Genomic DNA, 16,388 nt, shown 5'->3' on the forward strand with positions numbered 1-16,388 from the left:
CTCAGATGTAATGTCATTGGCCGCTGCAGAACCGGAAATACTATGTCCGTTTGTACTTGTTGTCCGTGTCATCCATTGGTTTCATCATGGCTGTACAAGCAGGAAGGTCCGTGGTTTTCGTGACTGGAAACGCAAAGAAACTCGAAGAGGTCAGTGTCAAATTTTCGGTTTCAAGAAGTACATAAACACAATCATTATTTGTGCTTTTTACCTTGTTTTATTTTCTCTCCACATCCAACAGGTTATTCAGATCCTAGGAGACACGTTTCCCTACAAACTAGTGTCAAAAAATATTGACTGTAAGTATCTAAAGAGAGTCCAACATAACACTATGCTTTCATAAAATAATGATTAAACTAACCTGGAATTTGGAGGGTTTTCTCTTATAAATTCATGGAATAATTTGCAGATTAATGTAAATGTAATGTAATACACTGTAATCAAATGTTGTAATGCCTATTTAAATATAACTGTAAATAGTGACCTGTTGACCATCTCAAGGAACTTTCTGTTTAAATGAAATAACACTTTTAAAAATATAACTTATTTATCCAGTACCTGAGTACCAGGGGGAGCCAGATGAGATTTCCATACACAAGTGTAAGGAAGCTGCACAGCAGGTACAGTAACTATAATATCACATCTGTATGAACATATCTGTTGGAGGATTTAAACTAATGTATGAATTTCACCTTCAGATTGATGGGCCAGTGATAGTGGAGGACACATGTCTGTGTTTCACAGCTTTAGGAGGCTTGCCTGGTCCTTACATGTGAGTAGTGTAATAACACATACTAACTCTCTTTATATGTAATCAGCATTATTAATATTATTGTTGTTATTATTATTAATAATGATAATAATGGTAACAATAATAATAATAATAATAATAATGTTAATTACCACAATTACATTGTGTTCTTGTAGAAAATGGTTCCTGGATAAACTCAAGCCAGAAGGTAATGTTTGTAATATTGTTAAGTTATTTAAACAAGTAGAGTGAGCTGTTCAGCATCTCTTATCTTGTCAAATGTTTTTTGTAGGTTTGTATAAACTTCTAGCTGGGTTTGAAGATAAATCAGCGTGGGCTCTCTGCACTTTTGCTTTCTGTCCCGGTAAGGGTGAACCAGTACAACTCTTCAGAGGGAAAACAGAGGTATGTCTCGCTCTGTCTCTCTCTCTCTTCCTGTGTGTGTTTTACTTTCCATTCACCGTTTATTTTGTCTTTGGTATTTTAGGGTCACATTGTGGAACCACGCGGACCTCGAGACTTTGGCTGGGATCCTTGTTTCCAGCCAAAGGGATTTGACAAAACGTGAGTATGGACTTTGCGTGAATTTCCTTTTTCCTACCACTAGATGGAGCCAGATGTCAACTCATTGTTTGGGGACAATTTGTTGTTCATGACCAGTTTCAGCAATTTTCATGTTGCCATGTATTATTTAGTATTATTTATACTCTTTATATGTGGTTGTGATTGTTAACATTATTCCACAGATTTATATTCACATTTAAATATATCCCTCTCATCTGCAGCTATGCTGAACTGCCCAAAGAAGTGAAGAATACAATCTCTCACCGCTTCCGAGCACTGGCTGCCATGTCTGAACACTTTGCTCAATCCAACAATATCTCACCACAGAACAAGAATAAACAAGAAGATTAATGTTGCTTACTATTAAGACATGTTTGGGACAGATTTGTAATCTACTTGTAGAATCCACAGCTATAAAGGTCACACACTATGTTTTCTCTTACTTTTAATAAACCACGTGTTTAAGTGTAAATACATTCTGACTCCTTCTGGTGTGCTGACTGCAGATTTAAGCATATTAAAAATAATCTTCCGTAGAATATAGATCGGTTGTTGAAATTGTTCCAAGCCTTTATACATTTTCTACTGAAGATGCTCAGAGACATCATTTTTTCTTTTGGCTTCCAAAGACTGACAAAGACATGTGTAGAGCACACATTTCAAAAAGAGGAACTCCAGAGTTCTGATGAGAGGAGCAGACAACTCTGTCGCCAAGACTGGCTCCTGGAATTGGCAAGGAAACCAAAGAGTGGTTCAGGTTGGGAGGCCAAAAGAGAGGAGAGGTGGGCCAGTGGTGGGGGAACATAGTGTCTCTAAAGGAAGAGAGGGAGGTGTTCAGAGCAAACAACAGTGACAACAGGGAAGTGTTGGTAATAAATGACCCTGGAGCTGGAAGATCTCTGAGCAGGAAGTATGCATACACCTGTGACTGATGTTTCCCAGATGTACTGATGATATACAAGTATGCACATATTTTGCTCTGTATGTAACCAGCAGACCAAAACAAAGGTTGGCCGTTTTAAAGTGTCCACTTTTAAACACAGATTACACCTGATTATTGATAAAAAGCTAATTGGTTCCAGCTTTATTTCTGCTGTAGGTCATGATATGATTGGACAACTGCATTTGTTGGAACATAGTTTTGCTCAGGGACTTCTCAGGAAGCAGCCAGTGTGTGTGAGTATGAACTGGAAAGCTGCATTTGTCTTCATCAGTGAAACATCACTTGTCACCCAAGGCTTTTTAAAAAGACAAGTGCCAGATTTTGGGTAACTATAGGTCAAATACCTCACTATGGAAGCATCATGTCTTTTCTTAGTGATTCAGTGACTGTTTTTTTTGTGCTGTAGCAAGATTGACAATGGTAGCCAAAAAGAAGCAGGATTGAAAGAACATGCTGTTGTCTTCGGACTCCTTCCTTGATGGCGGTTTGCCATCATTTTTCTAATGCCATTCCCCCCCATGTCTGTCTGGAGAAACAAGTGTTTTCTTCTACTTTTTTCTTACATAAATTTATTTTTAAATGTTCAAAGCACATGAGATTTCGATTTTCTGCAACTGATACCATGGACCTTCAGATTTATTCTATGGAGTTTTCTAAAATAATTTCTCTCACTGCATTTTTTTCCCTTCCAAATTAAAATCTTGGATATATCGTCATTCTCTTTACACTGTTCATTCTTGTACATCTGACAAATATCTGAGACCACTGCATTATAAATAACCCAAAAGTCATTGTTATAGAGGCTTTTTCAGAATCTGGAAAATGCATAATATCAGAAAAAAATAGTCTCCTGTTAGGAGACTAAAAATAGTAACCTGCAAGTGAAGCGTCTCAAACATCCCGTCATCGAGCCTAACATAGACAGGATGTTTTGTACATTTTATTACAAAGAGAACCAACAACAACATGTTTATCCAAGGAAGTCAGGGGGAGACTTTGTTGTTGTGACCCTTAAATGATGTGGTTAACGAAGGAATCTGCTCAACTCTTCGCTGAGAGGAAAAGGATGTCTGACTTTATGAGATCTTAATCGGTCATGATTAGACCAGAGGGTTTGATGTGGCTTTGGAGAGACAGACTGTGCTTCCTCGAATTTGTTATGCAACTGTAACTGAATGCCACTGAAGAGATGACTTTTATTACAGAAGACTCAAGGTAAACTATTTTTCTCTAATTATCTTTCAAATTAAATATGAAAGAGATGGATTTTACTTCACTGCAATAACCAATAAAGGACATTTTCCTATCCATAAATTTTCTATTTCAACATACTTTAAATTACGATGTCCTAATGTCTTTCCAGGATTCCTGCTAATGAATGAATCCACCATGAAGCGACATGCAGTAAATGATGACTAATACATATTTCTGCTCTCAATTTTTAGTGTTTATGACCGAACCACTGTAAGCATGAAAACACACCTGAGGATGGTGGCCGTATTTTGTAATAAAAGAAAAGAAGAAAGGCTTAAGTTAGGAAATGAGTGGGAGAAGGCTGGACAGAGGGGAATGTGGTGGGCAAACAGAAATGGAAAGTCTGCATGTCTGACATTTTTCTCGAGTACATGCTTTCACATAAAACATATCACATATCATCTTTTCTAATGTGTTTAAATTCCTACAATTCTACAGGGCACATTTCACAATTTAATTACCTGTGAGTTAATACCACACAAAAGGAGAATGTAGACAGATGTCAGTTAAATAAAACATAGTGGAAGGGAGAGGAAAATATATGTATTTTTTTTTTTTACATTTGTTTGATGTGTTGTTGAAAACCTATAGACAACTGAGATGCTCCCTTTTGACTAGTATTTTCCTTTTTTTCCCCCTCATTCTGCCTCTTCTTTTGCTTTATTTATTTCTTCCTCTTGCTACGTCACATTACCCATGTCCTATATTTTTTATGTATTTGTACTCGCTAAATTGGTAAATGAAATTGTAAAAAAAAAAAAAGAAAAAAGAGGGAGATCCCACAGTAGAAGTTATTTTGAAACAAACAACTTGCGAATACGTCTCACTCGGATGAGTCAAAATGTTATCTAAAATTTATTTTAGTGCAGATATGCTCACATCCTGAGATTTTTTTAGTTTTCAACTCATTCACAAGCAGTGGCATCAAAGGCTAAGGAGAAAAAGTACTCATACTGTATGTCTCATGACAGGGGAGGATGGGCGTCAGTTATTTGAGAAGCCTCGAGCAAAATGTAGTCACAGGTAAAGACAAAATTAAATCAGGGGAGTATTATAGCAGTGGCTCTATCCAAACAGGCCAGGGTTATGCAGAGTCAGCGTCTTCATTAAGCGCTCAAAGTCTTGCACCGTCCACGGCTCTCTGTGTGTTCCTGCAGCAGAGGCACTGCTGCTGTCAGGGCTGATGCTCTGCGGGTCATTGAAGGTGATCAGGATGTCTGTGGAGAACTGTGGCAGACGAAACAGACCCAGGTGAAGGGTCACCACATTCTTCACCTCTTCGTTGAACTTGGAAACGCACTGTGTCCCAGTCAGCATCCAGGCTGAGCTGCACTCCGACAACGACAGCTCAGAGTGAGGCAAAGCCACAATACTGGTGACTCCAAAAGCTCCAGGCTCCAGAGCTTTGTTGCTGCCTGCGATGTCCTCAAAGTGGTATCTGACAGAGTCCTGGTCTGACACCTGACCCTGGTACTCCACCAGCTCCACTATGAGGCTCTGGTCAGTGTGTGTGTGAGCAAACACCTCCTGGTTGTCCGGTATTTCTCTCAGTTCACTGATGTCGGTGGCGCTGTGGGGGATGACAGTTGACATCGCTCCTCCAAACAGAGGATACGGCTGACAAGCGATGTCTCCTGCGGTCTGCATGCTTGCGATAAACGGCAGCAACAAGCACGAGGTCTGGTTTAAAACTACCTGCAGTTACAGAAACAACTCCTGCAGTTAATCAAACTGTTACGGGAAATGCAATAAACTATTCATACATACAGTATGTTAAAGTGTTAAAGACAGGCGTTTTCTACCAACCTGCTAAGTTGTTGAACTTTCTGTTTCTTCTTGTTCTCACGTCAACGGCTGTTTCCGCCGCCTCTTCTTCTTCTTCTTCTTCTTCACGTCTATACTTATTTTATGAAAGCTTGGGCGCGTGTCAGGCGCGCTGCTGCCATCTACAGGTGAGACACATGTGATCATCGGGGGGAAAGACAGAGCATCGAGCTCTTTTACAGCAATACCCTGAGTTTGCAGCTAAATCAAGGTAATACAACATTGTGGTGTTGTGGACCTGTGATGACATTTGATATTATCTTTAAAGGACACCATGGACTTTGATATAAAGACCAAGATACTTCAAACATTCAAAAGAGAAATATAAACAACTCAAATATAGCCTGGTAAAGTCTGGTAATGATAAACGAAACAAAAAAGTACCCCTTTTTCTATATTGCAGGATTTTTATAAGTAATAATTAATAATAGTAATATTAATAAGTAATAATAAAGTGTAAAAATGCTAATTATGACAATAATTGTAATGTGTACTTTGTATGTGTTAAAATAAGCCATTAAAAGCAGAGACCATGAGCAATAAACAATTCATCATTGGAGGAAAATATTATTACACTTATTTATTGTGTTATGTATTATTGTTATAGTTGAGAACTCATGTCATTTCAATAACTATAGACCCCAAGGTTCTCAAACTGTGGTGCATGAACCACCAGTGGTACACAAGCTTTCTCTGGTGGTACTACCCTCATGGAGGATAAAGCCATAGAAAATGGATGGATGGATGTAAATACCAGGGTGCACCTAGAAAAAACACATATGTAATAAAATCATAATTATAGTGTCTGAAGTATATTTGAGGAAGACGAGAGAACTAATTATCTTATTGGGAATAAATCTGATCAATATTTTTCAGGTGGTACTTGGTATAAAAAATTTGATAACTAAGAACTCACTATACTGTTAACTAGATTATTTAGATATTCTACTACTTGTAATAAATAGTTTTTGTTATTGTTAAACAAATACATTAATTTACAATATTTACAGTATTTCTCCTTGACAAGAGGTACAAATTAATGCAAAAATGTTTTAACTCCAGTCAAGCTGATGGTTAAAATTAAAATTTACGTGGAACTCTGAGTCTGAATATTTTGCAGCATAAAAAAAAAATATATTACTTCACGCTGCAGAAGGCACCCGACCGTGGTGTAGCTCTCCTCCTCCAGCTGTTTGTAGTCAGCTGATTCGCACTGAGGGGGAAAGACAAGCGAACAGCTAGCATCCATCCACGATGAAAATCCAGTTCCGGCGTCCAGAAAGCATTTGAAATGAGACCAATTAATCCGTAAAACACAACCCAATACACCTAAATATCCTGGATTAATCCCAGGGTCTTTGTGTGTTTGAATTCTCTGGCATCTTGTGGGAAAGCAGCAGGTAACTTGTCATGTTAGCAATTTAGCTTAGCCTAGCTGATGTTACCTAGCTGTGTAAGCTAAATGTATCAAAGCGGCCTGTCGGAATTAAACATGTATCTATTGTCGTTTATCGCCGTTTGTATTGTAGAACTGTTCCTATTTGAATTCAGACGTATCTTAAGTAAGACTACACTATTCCTCGAAGCTAATGAGCAGCTCACCCAGCTGACAGTGGTTGTGATTTGATTACCGACAGATTACAGCTGTGCTCGCTCGTTAGCTGCATAGTCACGTTAGCATCTTAAGCTTGTTTAGCTTTGCTTGGCTGTGTAACTATATGAATGAATGAAACTAAAACGGAAACGATGCAGTTATCCATGTCGGCGTTTGCTATTGTCTGCTTCCAACTTAAGTTACCACTGTGATGGAGCGATGTAGTGGCTTAAGTGTGGTAGACTATGACATTCGTTTTAGCTTTGTAATTAGCAGCACATCCTCATCAACTGACACTTACCTTAAAATATTTACAGTATCAGCACTTCCCTAAGGTTTTTACATTTAGAATCTAAACCAGTGCCAGTTCAATTTGTTAATGTAATGCATACATGCACTGATATAGCTAAATTACTATGTTTGTATACAGTGGTGTACACAGACATTCAGGAAGGCACTCCTTTAGAAACAATACTTTTTTTTTTAACTTATATTTAGTTTTAGAGGCCACATTTGAATGGCAGCCAGTAGGGCAATTCTCACCACTCTAGAGGGCACTTTAGCGTGTGTTGGGACTCATAAGGGCACTTCAGCGTGCAGCATTGTTGTCCTTTAGGGCAAAAACACCTCTGTGCAGTCCACTGTTCATATTAATATCAGTGTTTATATTCCCAACTCCTTGAAACAGACTCTCGTTTTCAGATATTTTCCTCCTGTAGCTCTAACATTTTAGATTTTCTTCTTCTCTTTCTCTTCTCTTCCTGTGACTCTTCATGCTGCTGCTGCTGCATCAGACTTATCCCTGTCCCTGCCTTTCTTCTCCTCTGTTTGCTGGACACTTCCTCCCCTGGCCACCGAAAGGCCTTTTTTTCTATAGCAGTGCCAGAAAAGGACGCTGCTGAGAAAGCCACAGTGTCAGGCCGAGCTGGATTCAATGGTATTAGTTATGTTGTCAAACTAAAAGAGGTTGTGTGTGTGTTTGTGGGAATGTTGTGTTTTCTCCTGATGATTAGTTTGGCTTGAGGATCACAGGTTTTTTCGGTACTGTGTCACAGAGATGCTTTATTGAGGAGCTGTTCGGAACTCATGGGGTTATTAATGGAAGAACATCATGTTTTCTACATCTGACATTTTCACCCCAAGACACAGAGCAATGATGACATTTCCTGTCAGAGTAGCCAGAGAGACTTGCTGCCTGCACCACATACAGCAGACATATTAGGGATCAAGACACTGTAGTAAAATATTTATAATTAACTTACAAAACAGTTTTATAGACATCAGAGCTTAATGGTAGAGTCACTTTCCACTTGAGAGTAAGACCACAGAAGAAATTTTAGATATTATTCCTGTGATCAATAACAAGTCTGTCTCTTTATGTCACTCAGTGCCACAGACCCTAACTAATCCTCTGTCTCTATCCTGCAGAGGGAGCCAGATCGGGAGGAGCAGACTGAAGCCAACATGCCCCCTAAGTTTAAACGACACCTCAATGACGACGAGGTCACTGGATCTATTCGCAGCGAGAGGGTGAGTCACAGATAGTGGGAAAGCTGGAGAGATTTGCTTAATGCCATAGAGCTCCAGATGTCACGTGACGTCATGTTTACACCATCATGGTGGCAGGAAAGGCTGCAAAAATGAACGGCGCCAGTGACGCTTTCAAGCTGTCAGACCCTTCTAATGCCCCTGTGGTGCTTTCCCTGAGTATGAAAACAGATGGAGCAGACATTATTCCAGACCTGCAGTATTCCAACATCTTAAACTTTCTGATTAACCTTCCCTCCTCCTACTCAGGAGAATGCTTGGACATTGTAATAAAAGCAAAATAAACTTGTAAATCTTGTAAAATAAACAAGATATTTAAGCGAGTAAGCGTTGCCTGTGAATTTCTCTGGAGCTCTGTCTTCTATGTTCTCTTCTCACATTTTTGGCAGTTATCCAGTAACTCCTCTCTTGGGATCTGATTAAAATGCTCTCCCTTTTGTTTGTCCCTGACCTTTTTGACATCCTGGGACACAACAGTTATCCACCATCTTCAATTTTTTTAATACAGTGGACGAAGACATAAGTTCCCTGACATATTATGTGGTATATATATGTTACCAGGTTTTTAAGTCTTTGAATTCGAACAGCACAGTTTCCTGTCAAAATGGCGTATAATAGCTCAGTTAAAACACCCATTGCCCAAAGCAGATGGTGATATTTTTGCTATTATGTCTTTGCTGTAAAATACTTTGTTCCAACAAACAGTGGAATAACCTAGGGAGAAAAGGAACATATAAGAGGACTGGATTCAAGGAAGAATTGAAAAAGCTCCTGTGGCCAAATGTCTGGTCTCAGTTGAAGTGATAATCCCCTACCACCCACTTTTATTGTCCACTCACTGATTCTGTTTCTGTTTTTTATTCAGCTCTGTTTCCTCTGTGTAATCTTGTTTATTACTGTGTTGAAATAGGAATCGAAGTCAATCTTACAGAGAGAATAAAATCATCCCCTCCTCCTACCGTTCCTCTCCTGTTCTACCTCAAATCCTAGCACTGCTAATAGCTAATAGCTCCCTTCATGTTGTGAGGAGGTTGTATAAGAAGGAGACTGTTGTTGCCTCAGCTTATAAATTTATTTATGATCATTTGCCCACCATCCCTTCAGCTCTTTTGCAGATGGCAATGTCTTTACAAGAAAATAAATGTCCACGTTGGCCTTGCATTAGCTGCTGGCAGCCGTCCATTTCACCAGACATCCACATATTGTCCTGATTAATGCTCTCTGGCTTCACGCTCACTGAATTGGCAAGTTATGGATGTGCAGAAGTCGAATACCATGCATGATGGTTTGAGAAGCAACCTGATGTAACAGCAAGGTATCTGTCTTTTTGAAAGACACTGAAATCTGTGACTTTGACTGCACTAGCATCAAGAAATCTCAGTGTCTTTTTACAGCCTGTATATTAAAGCTGCTCCCAAGCTCACAGATCAACGAGATGGAGACATTTCTTTCTCTGTAGCATTGAATATATTCCTGCTCTCTGTTATCCAATGAAAAACGTACTCACTCTCTTCTTGTGAGAATTGAATGCAGCTGTCTTCACTTATTCTCCAGTTTTGTTTTTAATATGAAGCAATCTGCTTTAAAATTGTAGAAATCTCTCACTCTCTTTCCTAAATCTGACAATATATTTTGGACTCCACATATTTATGGTCCTTGGTGAGCAGAAGAGGATTTGATTTTATCAATCGTTGGCAGGCAAAGACAACAGACTATTATTATTGTTAGTGATTTTCTTTGTCTTCATATCAGCAGTGCCTGATATGCATGATAGTTATGTACAGACTGACAATATTTTGGATCTGGATGCAGTTTGAACCTGATCATAGATGGTCCTTGCCCTACAATACTTAATTCTTAAAATGAATTAATTACATATAATTACATATATTGGTGGCAGGGTAATGGCATTATCAACAACACCTAAAAGTTAATGGCCTCAGAACAGGAGGTGAAGATACTGTCCAATGCCTTTACCAGCCCCACTGCACCGGCAGTGCAGGAAATAGAAGTCTTTCACAATACCCAGTTTGTCCTAATGTGACCCCTAATTTTCCCTCTTTTACAGAGGAACCTGCTTGAGGAAGACTCTGATGAGGAGGAGGACTTCTTTCTGTGAGTCTGTGTAATGTATAGCTGATCAGAACAACAATTAATCAAACTTATACATTAAGTAAATGTTTGAAACAGCAGAGTCACCATTGACTAAACTGTTTGCAGCAGTAATAATAACACCTACATTTGAAAATTCCTACTTTAAATTAGTAACATTGGCTTTGTCAACATGTGTTTTACAGGAGAGGACCCACAGGACCCAGATTTGGACCACAGAATGACAAAATTAAGCAGTAAGTACAAACACATACGTCATTGCAGCTTAAAGCCAGAGGTCAGAGCTGTATTACCAGCACATTTGGAAGTTTTTGGGCAGACGTTATGCAACTGTGGCTCATGTTTACCAGAACTTGTATTTATTGGAGGATTGTGTAAGAGACCTCTCTACGTGCAGGTTGTTGTGTAACCTTCGCTGGATATTTCTTCTGTGATCGGTTTCCACATTAACCACATAAAACCAGTCAGACAACAGAGGTGGTCATTGTTGAGATTGTCTGGCACCCACAGTTGTTTCTCCAAATCTCTACACTCTATTCATACCTTACAGTTCGGAATTGTCTTTACTGATCCCTGGAATGTCGTGTGCATACGTTTTCCTCACCTCTGAATGTGTGAACCTGAACTTCTGTGTCCCCACAGTGTGTTAATATGTGTTTGTGGCAGCTCACACTTATTTATGGCCTCCTGGTCATTTTGATGTGTTTTACTCTTGCTGTGGTTTTCAATATAGATGCCTTCAATGGGTAATCAGGCTGCATGTCTGACTGACAGTCGGTGACAGTTTGCTATGAACCTTGCTACTTTTTGTATTTATCACTTTATCACTGTCCCCCTCCCTGCATCCCTCCAACATCTGTATGACTCATGCCGTAGTCAGGGATGAACACTGTGAATAATGTAGGGATTGGAGCAGAATACAGCAGATACTCTAATACTAACATGGACAGGTAGATCACAGTAAGGCTAAAAGAAATATGTCATGCCTTCTGCACAGAGCTCGACATGTAGAAGTGGATATTGCTGAAACACAGATATTTTGTGTTATGGTGGGTTGCCTAAGTAGTGTTTTGGTCTGTCTCCTCCAAACTGTCACATTGCAGTTTAGGTTTAGGCCCTCGCCCTTTCCTGTAGTGAAGATTTTTAACAAATCTGTTTGAAGATTATTTTGTAATATGAGATTCCCTCCAGGTGTTCCTGATATTTCATGCTCACAAGAATTAGACAGGCATGAATGACCTTTGACATTTCACCAGCAAAATCAATCTAGCTCACATTTTAGTTGTTTCAAATTCGCTCATTTGAAAAAAACAAACAAACAAAAAAAGACATTTGATTCCTTATCTTAAATGTGTGTCGTCAGGGTGCAGTCACAGGTTGATGAGGTGATCGATGTGATGCAGGAGAACATCTCCAAAGTGATAGAGAGGGGCGAACGTCTCGATGACCTGCAGGACAAGTCAGGTGAGTTAGTCCAGGACAATGTGAGTGAAAGTGTACCTTACATGTTAACACAAAGGATCTGTTTGTTTAATGGCATTACTTTAATGTGCAAGTACTGTAACTTCAATCAGGTTTGGTTATGTAATTTACAATCGCAATATCAAATGTGGCTGTTTGAGAAACTTACATGTGGACATGTCAGTTCATTTCTTATCACTGATCAAAATAAAGGAATCGATTGTCGCAGTTCTACATTAAATTATGCCGAAATGTGTAATCCAAAAACAACATGCATGTCCAGTCTTGTGCAACTTGGGTCCAGTCGGACTGCTCGCACACTCAGGTGTAAATGATACGTCCTGGTTTAGTGCTTTGCCAGGTGTGTGTCTGAAAGCCCGGTCTTATTCACACAGCACAGTTGTTTGTTTTTTTTATTTGTTGTACGTCAAAGAGCTGTGTGAGAAATGTTTAACTAGGACTGGAAAGTTGAGGAAAACCAGTTAATTGTGGTTTTAAACCTCTTTACATGCAGAAAAAGACAAACATTTGTAAAACAGAGAAACATTTCCCTAATCTGAGTTAAGACATTTAAAGCAATATCTCAAAGTGTCGTGATAATTATTGTTATTGGTTTATTGCCCACTTTGTAACGCAGCTTTACACACCTGAGGCTTTCAACAGAAAACACAATGGTCTGACGTGCTTGTTGCTGTTTTCAGTCTTTTGGTTGCCGTGGCGACGTCCACACAGATGTTGTTCAACTGTTCATCGTTGTCATGTTGACCAGCCAACCAAGACAACTGCACACATCTGTCTCCACTGTACACGTAGATCTTAACAGATTTACACGTAAACAGGCAATATAATATCATATGACCGACATTAGCAATTTGCTCTGTGAGCCATGTTTTGTTAAACTGTTGCTAAATTCCACACAATTAACAAGCATCTTCCCTAACGACTGGTCTGGCTGCTTGTTTTTGTAGTAGCGACAGGTCGTTAACAGGCACATGGACATGGAAACCACAGACCCTAAAGAGGGACAGGGGTTTGGACAAGTACAGCACTGCACGCTAGGCAGTTGTAAACTCTGTGTTAATATATTAATAAGAAACAAGGACTGAGAAGGTGTGTGTGTGTGTGAAGAGTTTAACGTGGGAGCTGGAGGAAATGTGGTTTCACTCTGTTGTGAATATAATCGGCAACGTGTTGTTCAACATTTCGTGCCAATAGCTTTAACATTTAAAACAAAAAAATAAGATGGGAGTGATCTCACCAGCAGAGCTGGGTCTTACATAACACATTATAATGACAAATGCACAACACAGGGGCCACACAGTTTGAGAAATGTTATCCAACATCAAAGTGCTGGAGAACAAAAGGTACTTTTACGTTTTCTCCGTGATTAACAGGTGTTTCTCTTTCCCTTTCCCTCGTCTCCAATTTATTTTTCCCCTCACGTGTCCCGAACTGTGCTCCGATTCCCATGATTCTCCAGAGAGTCTATCAGACAACGCGTCTGCCTTCAGTAGCCGAGCCAAACAGCTGCACAGGAGGATGTGGTGGAGAGATATGAAGGTGTGTTTGTCTGCGTTGAGATTGTGAGACACCTTCATCAACATTCATCTTCATTTGTGTGTGTTGCGTTGTCGTAGGAGGAATGTGTTTAATGTGCATTTTTCCTTCAACAGATGAAGATGATCATTGCCTTGGTTGTGGTCGCTCTCCTTCTCATTATCATCAGTGAGTATGAAACCATGGACTGTACATAAAGACAGACAGTCTTTGTTTAAAAAGTGAAGTCCACAAAGTAGGATGGAAGTAGCCATTAGCCAGTAGGGGGCAACTCCACTGGTTGCAAAAACAACTCTAGTTGAATGGAAGTCTGTTGGAAAATGAATCTACATCTCACTTTACAAATGTATTCCTGAGGATTTAATAGTCTCAGTTGCTAGTTTCAGGTCTTCTTCAATAACACTTGATGTCAATTTTGCTTATGTTCCTATTTAGGGGAAATATTTAAATAAAGCTGGATAGATCAAGAGTGGCACAGTGGACTCCAGTGTGATTGACTGCCGGTATCGTCCAATAGCACCCTGGTTGCATTTGACTTCTGTGAATTTCCAGTTACAAAAACAACCATTTTACAACCAGAGGACTCTGTCCATTTTTATGTACAGTCTACACCTGAACTCCTCGGCACCATTTGAAGTTAAATTTGCTGAACGTGTCACTTAACCTTCTTTTCTCCTCATCTCTCTCAGTACCAGTGATCCTGCGGTATCGCTAGTGTCTGAGGAGGATGATGTGGCGCAGACCCCTCTTCCTCTTCTCTTCCTCTCTCTCTCCTGTTCACAGTCCTCCAATCCAGCCAGAGGGTGCCAGCCAACCTCCCACTTCAGAATTAGCCAATGCACCCTCAAGGATCTGACCTAAACTTTCCCTTAGTACAGATATTACTGTTGGCTTTGCAGCTGAAATCTGCAGTGAGATGAGTGCTAAGGCTCAGTTGGTTACAGAAAGAGAACACAGTGGGTTAGAATGAGGGAAAAGGGTTTTAATGCAGTTTAAGGGAAAATGCTGACTCTTAGCCCTCTAGCCAAAGTGAAGGATGTGTCCATTCCATGATACATATCACATGTTAGGCCCTGACTTTGCTTTTATAACAGAAAAAACTCCAGGGCCTGCATGTTACATACATCATATAGACAGATACTGTAAAAGGCAGCCAGTCTTTGCCAGCTGTCCCTTTGAGTTTAGCTGAATTTGCTGCTGCAGCCTCATAAAATGGCGTCCTAACATCCCGTGAATGAAGCTCAGATGTTGACTTATGTTTCCCTTTGTGCTGTCTCGCTCTGAGAACGTTTTAGTGAACAGAAGCACATTTCTCTGCCTGAGAGAGGCAGGGAACATCTGAGGTTCAGCTACTCAGTCATTTCGAAGGTAGCTTCTTTTAATCATTAATAAAACAATGTGTAACTGAAGTAACAAAATTCACTTATCAGATGCATTTGTATGAACAAACACCATTTCTACAGACAACATCCTGCTTTCTAACAGTATTCCCAGTTTCCATTCTCTGCCTGTCTTTGGATGGTTTGTTACACTGTACATCAGGACCATTTTAAACCAAAACATCCACATCACGAATGTCTGCTCTCCACTCTGCACTCTCATTGTCCTCCCGTTGTTTAGAGCTCTGGGCCAGTTTGGTCACGGCTGTCCTACTTTCTTGACATTAAAGCCTCTTTTTTCTCTGCACATGGTTTTATTTTGGTTTTAACACATCTTTTTCTTTTTAACAATTTTTTTTAAGGTCCCAAATCTGCTGTTCACTCATTGTGGTGCTTTGTATGAATGACATTATTCTCATCCTTTGTCTCACTGTACTGTCATCTTAAGTTTAAATAAGGGTCATTTAATTGATGCAAGTTTAAAACTGTAAAAAAAAAAAGATATACTGTGAAACAAAACTAGGTAATTGTGTCTGGATCAATTGATTGTATAATACAATAAAACTACATTGTCATTTTTTTAATGTAATTTATTTTAGCTGTAAATATTGATTCTGTAATGATGTACAATATTCTTGCATTGCATTGGAAGACTGTGATATATTATTCTGTTTTTTTGGCGCCAAAATAAAGTGATTTTAAAGGGCATTGGTTTGAACTGACTAACTGAAACATTAAAGAACCATTTGAAGAACCGGTGAAAGAATTGAAAACGAAAGGAAAAAGAATGTAGAGTTAATGGAGAGATGGATGACTAGAGGTGAAGAGGGGAAAGATAATTATCATGCCATCCGTACAGTTTTGACCACGCGGGATGTTCATGTGCTCTCTGAGCTCCTGAGCTCTCTTTTACCTCCTCATTAACCGACCATTTTATTGGTCTCTTATTTCGCTGACAGTGTGGAGTCCCAGGATGGCACTAAAGTTGGAGGGACTGGAGCCTGCAGAGTGTTATTGTTCTGACAGACATGCTGCTATCGCCCTCACTGGCTGCAGTTGCACATGCAAACGTACACTGACAGCTCTGCCTGTAGCTCAGCCACCACAGCACGACATAAGAGTAGAAGATAAACTGTCCCTCAGAGATGTTTTACTCCACTGCTCTATGTGTGCAGTTGTTGCTGGTGCACATGGCAGCAGGTGATGGCTTTATTTCAGCTTTAAAGGTAAAGAGGTTATTTCATCTCAAAATGTTTCCCTGTTGAAGAGCTGACCTACCATCAGTTGTTGGCTGTGTCTGGTTTCTGTGACATCTAAGGTAGTAAATTTGCGGTTGGGTCCGTGGAGGTCCATGTGAAAGTACTTTTTCCATCATGAAACTGTACATTCAATTAGAGACAC

General features: G+C 39.6%; 3 protein-coding genes across 5 annotated transcripts; 2 read left to right on the forward strand and 1 right to left on the reverse strand.

Moving 5' to 3' along the window:
- The first annotated feature begins 55 nt into the window (after nt 1-55).
- On the forward strand, nt 56-1,791 carry itpa (inosine triphosphatase (nucleoside triphosphate pyrophosphatase)). The gene is made up of 8 exons (XM_044043232.1): nt 56-149; nt 242-299; nt 556-620; nt 699-772; nt 928-959; nt 1,044-1,156; nt 1,239-1,315; nt 1,537-1,791. The coding sequence occupies exons 1-8, from the start codon at nt 87-89 to the stop codon at nt 1,664-1,666; spliced, it is 612 nt and encodes a 203-aa protein (XP_043899167.1). The 5' UTR covers nt 56-86; the 3' UTR covers nt 1,667-1,791.
- Nucleotides 1,792-4,354: 2,563 nt separating this feature from the next.
- On the reverse strand, nt 4,355-6,542 carry rangrf (RAN guanine nucleotide release factor). Its single transcript, XM_044043234.1, has 3 exons — nt 6,478-6,542; nt 5,319-5,458; nt 4,355-5,207 (listed from the first exon to the last, which is right to left on the reverse strand). The coding sequence occupies exon 3, from the start codon at nt 5,157-5,159 to the stop codon at nt 4,578-4,580; it is 582 nt and encodes a 193-aa protein (XP_043899169.1). The 5' UTR covers nt 5,160-5,207; nt 5,319-5,458; nt 6,478-6,542; the 3' UTR covers nt 4,355-4,577.
- A 129-nt stretch (nt 6,543-6,671) lies between these two features.
- vamp4 (vesicle-associated membrane protein 4) lies at nt 6,672-15,695 on the forward strand. 3 transcript variants are annotated; one of them, XM_044043235.1, is made up of 9 exons: nt 6,672-6,736; nt 7,725-7,867; nt 8,359-8,460; nt 10,547-10,593; nt 10,776-10,826; nt 11,954-12,054; nt 13,532-13,611; nt 13,725-13,776; nt 14,298-15,695. In XM_044043235.1, the coding sequence occupies exons 2-9, from the start codon at nt 7,865-7,867 to the stop codon at nt 14,321-14,323; spliced, it is 462 nt and encodes a 153-aa protein (XP_043899170.1). In that variant the 5' UTR covers nt 6,672-6,736; nt 7,725-7,864; the 3' UTR covers nt 14,324-15,695. The 3 variants fall into 3 exon arrangements, with proteins under 3 accessions (XP_043899170.1, XP_043899172.1, XP_043899171.1); XM_044043236.1 differs by having other exon boundaries at nt 6,674-6,736; nt 7,792-7,867; XM_044043237.1 differs by lacking the exon at nt 7,725-7,867.
- The last annotated feature ends 693 nt before the right edge of the window (nt 15,696-16,388 follow it).

The sequence above is a fragment of the Solea senegalensis genome, linkage group LG14 (genome assembly GCF_019176455.1).
Source record: "Solea senegalensis isolate Sse05_10M linkage group LG14, IFAPA_SoseM_1, whole genome shotgun sequence".
NCBI classification, from domain to species: domain Eukaryota; kingdom Metazoa; phylum Chordata; class Actinopteri; order Pleuronectiformes; family Soleidae; genus Solea; species Solea senegalensis.

Bases quoted from the DNA above. Each gene is read 5' to 3' on its own strand.
- vamp4 (XM_044043235.1), top strand. The intron at 8,461-10,546 runs GTGAGTCACAGA...CCTCTTTTACAG, and splicing joins GATCTATTCGCAGCGAGAGG to AGGAACCTGCTTGAGGAAGA. The intron at 10,594-10,775 runs GTGAGTCTGTGT...TGTGTTTTACAG, and splicing joins GAGGAGGAGGACTTCTTTCT to GAGAGGACCCACAGGACCCA.
- rangrf (XM_044043234.1), bottom strand. From the start codon at position 5,159: ATGCAGACCGCAGGAGACATCGCTTGTCAGCCGTATCCTCTGTTTGGA.
- itpa (XM_044043232.1), top strand. From the start codon at position 87: ATGGCTGTACAAGCAGGAAGGTCCGTGGTTTTCGTGACTGGAAACGCA. The intron at 621-698 runs GTACAGTAACTA...TTTCACCTTCAG, and splicing joins GTAAGGAAGCTGCACAGCAG to ATTGATGGGCCAGTGATAGT. The intron at 960-1,043 runs GTAATGTTTGTA...TGTTTTTTGTAG, and splicing joins GGATAAACTCAAGCCAGAAG to GTTTGTATAAACTTCTAGCT.